Genomic DNA, 7,701 nt, shown 5'->3' on the forward strand with positions numbered 1-7,701 from the left:
AGCTTCCCCTTGAATGCATCGACACAATTCACCTCAACCACTCCCTGTGGTAGCGAGTTCTACATTCCCACCATTGTCTAGGTGAAGAAGTTTCTCCTGAATTCCCTATCGGATTTATCAGTGGCCATCTTATACTTATGGCCCCTTCGTCTGGTGTCCCCCGGCAATTGGAAACATCTTCTCTCTACCTACCCTATAACTGTATTGGTTTTACCTCTTGGTTTACTCCCCTAGGAGACCTCACGGCCCGTTTCCCACTGTGCTCTCCCTGGGACTCACCTTCCATTTGCAGGATTTGCATTCTCCACTGTCAGGTAAGAGATTCTTGGGTAGAGTTTAGACACAATCGGGAAATGGGATTGAATTTGCACTGGCTGGTCAAGTTTCCCCTACATAGTCACAAATGTAAAATCTTCCATGAACCAGTCAATCTTAACTCACCTCCTGACTCCCCACAGCCTGTCCACCATCTACAAGGCACAAGTCAGGAGTGTGATGACTCTCCACTTGCCTGGATGGGTGCGGCTCCAACCACACTCAAGAAGTTCGACACCATCCAGGAAAAAGCAGCCCGCTTGATCGGCACCCCATCTACAAACATTCACTCCCTCCACCAGCGATGCACAGTGGCAGCAGTGTGTACCATCTACAAGATGCACTGCAGCAATGCACCAAGGCTCCTTCAACAGCACCTTCTAGTGACCATTGCCATCTAGAAGGACAAAGGCAGCAGATGCATGGGAACACCACCACCTGCAAGTTCCCCTCCAAGTCACACACCATCCTGACTTGGAACTATATCGCCATTCCTTCACTGCTGGGTCAACATCCTGGAACTCCCTCCCTAACAGCACTGTGGGTGTACCTACCCCACATGGACTGCAGCGGTTCAAGAAGGGAGCTCACCACCACCTTCTCAAGGGCAAATAGGGATGGGCAATTAATTTTCTTCCTGCCAACGCTGCTCACATAAGAAATAGGAGCAGGATAGGCCATTCAGCCCCTCAAGCCTGCCCCGCCATTCAATAAGATCATGGCTGATGTGTCCGAGGCCTCAACTCCTCTTTCAGGCCTGCTCCGCCTAACCCTCGACTCCCCGAGATTTCAAAAATCTATCTACCTCCTCCTTAAATACATTTAGTGACCTGGCCTCCACAACTCTCTGAAGCAGAGAATTCCAGAGATTCACCACCCTCTGAGAGAAGAAATTCCTTCGCATCTCAGTTTTAAATGTGTGCCCCCTTATTCCGTAACTATGTCCCCTAGTTCGAGATTCCCCCGCTCGTGGAAACATCTTCTCAACATCTACCCTGTCAAGCCCCCTTAAAATCTTATATGTTTCTATAAGATCACCCCTCATTCTTCTAAACTCCAATGAATAAAGGCCTAACCTGTTTAGCCGTTCTTGATAAGACAACCCCTTCATCCCAGGAATCAGCCTAGTGAATCTTTTCTGAACTGCCTCCAATGCTAGTATATCCTTCCTTACATACGGGGACCAAAACTGTGCGCAGTACTCCAGGTGTGGCCTCACCAACACCCTGTACAGTTGTAACAAGACTTCCCTATTTTTAAACTTGGCAATAAAGGCCAAAATTCCATTTGTCTTCCTAATTACTTGCTGCACCTGCATGCTAACCTTTTGTGTTTCATGCACAAGAACATCCAGATCCCTCTGTACTGCAGTATTTTGTAGTCTTTCTCCATCTAAATAATAATCTGCCTGTTTATTCTTCCTACCAAAGTAGATGACCTCTCACTTTCCCACACTGAACACCATTTGCCAAGTTTTTGCCACATCTCATAAACGAATGAAAAAATCGGGCAGGGTAACAAAATGCAATCATTCCTTTACTTTCTTTTGAAAAGGATTCCCAAACTGAACGCAGTTTGAAGAGCCTTCCCGAACCAAAGAAACTGGCAGAATCTTGCACTGTTGACCGGAGTGTGAGACTAGTTTTTGTGGACAGGGCCTGATCCAGGAGAACTGAATCGTGGAAAACACGGGCATTAAATGGTTTTGGCTGCTCTGGGTGCAAAATTAGCGGAACTTGATCCCTGAGCACTAACCCAGGGCTCAGATTTCACAAGAACCACACAAAAAAACGTCTTGCATTCTTGCGCGGGAAATGTAGAAATATCTGCAGAAGGGATAATGATTTCAGCGTCTTCCACCATCACAGGTGTTTGGGGTAGATGGTTGACGGGGTTGAGTCTGGCGGATGGGAGAAGCAGTGATGGGCCTGATAGTCTTTTCCCATTGGTATTTCTCAATGCTCACTAGAAGACTTCTGTGGTACTGCTCAGAGGATACACTGGAACTACAGTGCTGTCTTGTGGTTGTTGTCTGCAACTACAGTGTGACCAGCATCTGTTTACATGAGGAATTGTCATTATAACTGATAGGCAATTTCACCGTTAAATGTTGACATCAAAAACTCTTGTCCAAATTTATTACAACAGGAAATGACAGTTCTGGACAGGAAATGCACCCATACACCAGATCTTTAATATTATATAGATGCATGTATTCTTTTTAATATGGACCTAATTCATCAGGGGCAGCGCTGAGGAGCTATTGAATTGCAAGTATGCAATCCTCAGCCACCAGACTCTCAATCTCAACTGTACCATTTGTAAGGTTGCCAACCCTCCAGGATTGGCCTGGAGGCTCCCGAACCCAGCTCCGAGCAATCCAGGAGAAAATAAAAAGCATTGGAAGATTGAAGAAGAATTATTTATTTTTTTGAACACCTCTGTCAGTTATAAAAATATTGGAGATGAAGAAAAAGGGGGCTGATTGACAGATGGTCAAGAATCATCCAATTGGGCACTGAAGAATCTGTTTGCTTTCTGATTGGCCGAACATGAGGATGGACATGTTGGGCGACCAATGGTATGAGCATAGGGGCGGGACAGTTGGAGGGTGGAGGTCATGTGATGAAACCTCCAGGAAAACATTCAAGCAGAGTTGGCAACTCTAATTGTCTGGGCGGTGCTGCACAGAAATCAATTGGTGCCTTGTTAGGAAGGGATCAAAACATGGAACCAAGTGACTCCAGCAGCACCTATTAGCCAATATAAGAGAAACACTGGCAGAAGCCCACTTACAGGCCCCTCTTCCTGCTCAAACACAGATGCTAGATCGGCCCAAGAGAATGAGAGGGGAGATAAATAGCTCAAAGTTCTTGGATGTTGAACACAGGCTAACCATCATCAAAAAGGATTGGAGTATAAGAGTAAAGAAGTCTTACTACAGTTGTATAGGGCCTTGGTGAAACCACACCTGGAGGACAGTTTTGGTCTCCTTACTTAAAGAAGGACACACTTGCCCGAGAGGGAGTGCAATGAATTGATTCCTGGAATGAGAGGATTGTCCCATGATTGAGTCGACTAGGCCTATGTTCTCTAGAGTTTAGAAGAATGAGAAGTGCTCCAGTTGAAACATATAAAATTCTTAAGGGGACTGCCAGGGTAGATCCTGAGATGACGTTTCTAGAACAAGTTGTCAAGCTCTCAGGATATGGGATCGGCCATTTTGGACGGAGATGAGGAGAAATTTCTTCGCCCAGAGGGTTGTGAATCTTTGGAATTCTCTACCCCAGAGAGCTGTGGATGCTCAGTCGTTGACTCTATTCAAATCGATAGATTTTTGGATAAGAAGGGAATTAAGGGATATGGAGATAGTGAGGGAAGGTGGAGTTGAAATAGAAGATCAGACACGATCTTACTGAACAGTGGAGCAGGCTCAAGGAGCTGAATGACCCACTCCAGCTCCTATTTCTTATTTTCTTTATCATCTACATGTGCGGGAATCGGGTATTAAAATAGGTTCGTATTCCTGTCTGTTTAGTTCACCTCTGAGTCTACACGTTTTGGCTTCTTATTCTAAGGTGGTCAAGTAGTGTAGTAGTAATCCAGAAAATATGACTTCAAATCCAGCAATAGCCAGTTTGAATTCAGCCTGCAATAAATAAGTCACTGTCGGATTGTCCTAAACCAACTGGTTCACTAAGGTCCCCTCAGGGAAGGCCACCTGCTGTCCTGGGCCTATATGTGACTCCAGTCCCATGCCAACATGGATGGCTCTTCACTGCCCTCTGAATTGGAGTCGTAAGCCACGTTCAGTTGCATCAAACCCGCTATCAGCGGTCCAAACAGAGGGTCCGCATCCTGATAGCGAAAACAGAACCCAAGCCCTGCAAACGAGACTCACATCGTAACAGAGCAGATGTTAAACCAAGGCTCGCTCTGCCTATTGAGCTGGGGAGGTGGTGGCGTAATGGTATTGTCACTGAACTAGTAACCCAGAGACCCAGGGTATTGCTCTGGGGGCATGGGTTCAAATCCCAGCAGAAGGTGGAATTTGAATTCAATTAACAAATCTGGAATTAAAAACCATTGTCGATTGTTGTAAAAACCCATCTGATTCACTAATGTCCTTTAGGGAAGGAAATCTGCTGTCCTTACCTGGTCTGGCCTACATGTGACTCCAAATCCACATTAATGTGGTTGACTCTTACATGCCTTCGAAATGGCCTAGCAAGCCACTCAGTTGTATCAAACCGCTAGCACTGTGGGTGTAACTACCCCACATGCGGCGGTTCAAGAAGGCAGCTCGCCGCCTTCTCAAGGGCATTTAGGGATGGGCAATAAATGCTGGCCTAGCCAGCGATGCCCAAATCCCATGAACAAATAATTTAAAAAAAAACACTGAAGATGAGCAGCAAGTTCTCCTGGGGTCCTGGCCAACATGCCTCTCGCAATCACCGCTACTAGTTTAAATGCTCGTTCATCTTGCTGCTATTTGTGGGATCTTGCTGTGCGCAAAGCTGAATTGGCTGCGTAACCACAGTTTAAAAAGACTTACATTTATAAAGCATCCTTCGCAGCCACCTCAAAGCACTTTACAGCTAGTGAAGTATTTTTGAAGTGTAGTCACTGTTGTAGGGTAGGAACAGCCAATTTACACACAGTAAGATCCCACAAACAGCAGTGTGATAATGACCAGATCATCTGTTTTATGATGTCAATTGAAGGATAAATGTTGACCCCAGGAGACGGCTCTGCTGCTCTTTGAAATAGTGGGATCCTTTATGTCCAGCAGATAGAGGCAGGCCTTGGATTTAACATCGTGTCCAAGCAGCAGCACCTCTGACAGTGCAGCACCCCCTCAAGCATGGACCACCAACCTTGACTTTGTGGTCAAGTTCTGGAGTAGGACTTGAACCCACAACCGTCTGACCCAGTAGTAAGAGTGCTACTCACTCAGCTACAGTTGTCACTCCGTTTTAGTTAATAACCAGGCAAAGTTTTGGCGCTGCGGGTATGTTCCTGTGGGGATGGGGTGCGGGGTGGCACTGGGGCCATAATGATGTGTGACACAGGAAACCGAGAGAAAGGGGAGGGGTCTGGGGACAGGACGCAGTGTTACTTCCTGGGGAACATATCAATCACTTGAGAATTCAGCTTAAGCCTCAGAATAATACAAAGATTCCTCTTCTCAGACAGAGAGAAGCAGCAGAGGCTGTGAGGGGCATGACCACACGGAACGCGGAAGCAGAGCAGCCATCGTGCCTAAGCGGGCAGCCAGTCTCAAACGAAGAGGTAACGTGGTGAGGGAAAATCCTGGCACCGCCTTTTTATATCCAGGCAGTGCCCTTCCCCCCCACCGCCCATAAGAACCCATTGAATGAAGACACCACCCGATGCGGGTGGTGGTAAGGGGTGGGTGGAAGTGGGGGGGGAAATGCCAGTCAGGTTTCCCTCTGCCAGGCTGCCCAGTTGTGTGGTTGGCAGTTGTGCCTTGCACAGTTGAATAGCCTGTCAGCATTCATTCGTCCCTCAATGGCTTGAAGAGTTGGTGAGGAGAGTGGGGGGGGGGGGGGGGGGGAAATTCCAATCAGCTGTTTCTATTTATCAATGAATGACCCACTTGTACTGATGCCCCCCATCAGAGGATGTACCATTATTCAAGGATAGGTAGGTTATATCATGCAAAATGGAATGTAGGTGGTGTATATGTGTGTGTATCCCTTTAAACCTAAAAGATGTAACTGCTGTGGATTCGGAAATAAATTTGGAGAGACTGGAGAAGCTGGGATTGTTTTCCTTAGAGCAGGGAGAGTTAAGGGGAGATTTAATAGAAGAACCAAAATTATGAAGGGTTTTTTTGATAGAGCAAATAAGGAGTGGGAGGGTCAGTAACTGGAAGACACAGAGGGGAGTTGAGGGGAATTGTCTGAGGCAATTACAATCTGGAACACGCTGCCTGAAAGTAGAAGACGGTAGAAGCAGATTCAGTAGGAACTTTCAAAAGGGAATTGGTTAAATACTCGAAATGGGCTATGGGGAAACAGCAGAGGAGTTGGTCGAATAGGAAAGCTGTTTTAAAGAGCTAGCACAGGCATGATGGGCAGAGTGTCCTCATTCTGTGCCGTATCTTTCCATGAATGGGAGAGCTGTGAATGGGAACCTGGGCATTGTTTGATTGATATTTTCCTGGCTTTATTGCAATAAGTATACGTCAGAAATTGATTAAGTACAACAGCGACAATTTAACTCTTTTCTCGGTAACGTTTGGTAACTATCTTGGTTTTCCTATTCAGAAACTGGGGCTTTGACAATACAATATCGGAATATTTCTTGGCACTTTTAAGAAAGGGAGCTGAAAGGATAGACAACCCTCACTATCAAATCTTTGGGTTAGATTTTCAACTTACCAAACCAACTATAAAACCAGTGTTATGGAACGGTCATTGACTTCAATGGGAATAAATTTTGAGGGGTTGCTATAATAGAGGGAATACTGTAATGTCAAATTTTACACTTAGGTGAAAATTCACCTGTCTGCAAAATAACCCAGATTCACCAGAATGATAGTAGGGTTAAAATGCTTAAATTATGAGGACAGGTTGAATAGACTACAGTCCCTCAGGTATCGAGGATTAAGGGATGGCCTAATTGAGGTGTTTAAGATGATTACTAAGGAACATGGAGCTAAGGCATGTAAATAGAGTTTAGATACAGATCAGGCAGAATCTTGGGCTGTGAATTGTCAAGTAACATTTGCGCCACACAAGTGCCAGGCAATGACCATCTCAAACAAGAAAGAATCTAACCATTTCCCCTTGACATTCAATGGCATTACCATCGCTGAATCCCGCACTATCAACATCATGGAGGTTACCATTGACCAGAAACTGAACTGGAGTAGCCATATAAATACCGTGGCGACAAGAGCAGGTCAGAGGCTGGGAATTCTGCAGCGAGTAAATCACCTCCTGACTCCCCAAAGCCTGTCCACCATCTACAAGGTACAAGTTAGGAGTCTGTTGGAATACTCTCCACTTGCCTGGATGAGTGCAGCTCCAACAACACTCAAGAAGCTTGACACCATCCAGGACAAAGCAGCCCGCTTGATCGGTACCCCATCCACCACCTTAAACATTCACTCCACCACCGACGCACAGTGGCAGCAGTGTGTACCATCTACAAGATGCACTGCAGCAACTCACCAAGGCTCCTGAGACAGCACCTTCCAAACCCATGACCTCTACCACCTAGAAGTATGAGGGCAGCAAATGCATGGGAACACCACCACCTTCAGGTTCCCCTCCAAGTCACACACCATCCTGACTTGGAACTATATCACCATTCCTTCACTGTCGCTGGGTCAAAATCCTGGAACTCCCTTATTAA

General features: G+C 46.0%; 1 protein-coding gene across 1 annotated transcript in view; it reads left to right on the forward strand.

The window, feature by feature from the left end:
* LOC137353156 (serine/threonine-protein kinase MRCK alpha) overlaps window positions 1-5,461 on the forward strand; it is a 29,708-nt gene extending 24,247 nt beyond the window's left edge. Inside the window, exons 11-13 of the mRNA XM_068019204.1 lie at window positions 235-314; window positions 2,560-2,636; window positions 5,307-5,461. Of these exons, the coding sequence (XP_067875305.1) occupies window positions 235-314; window positions 2,560-2,636; window positions 5,307-5,461 (312 nt within the window). The remainder of the gene's footprint in view (window positions 1-234; window positions 315-2,559; window positions 2,637-5,306) is intronic.
* Window positions 5,462-7,701: the final 2,240 nt, after the last annotated feature.

The sequence above is a fragment of the Heterodontus francisci genome, chromosome 40 (genome assembly GCF_036365525.1).
Source record: "Heterodontus francisci isolate sHetFra1 chromosome 40, sHetFra1.hap1, whole genome shotgun sequence".
In the NCBI taxonomy this organism is placed as follows: domain Eukaryota; kingdom Metazoa; phylum Chordata; class Chondrichthyes; order Heterodontiformes; family Heterodontidae; genus Heterodontus; species Heterodontus francisci.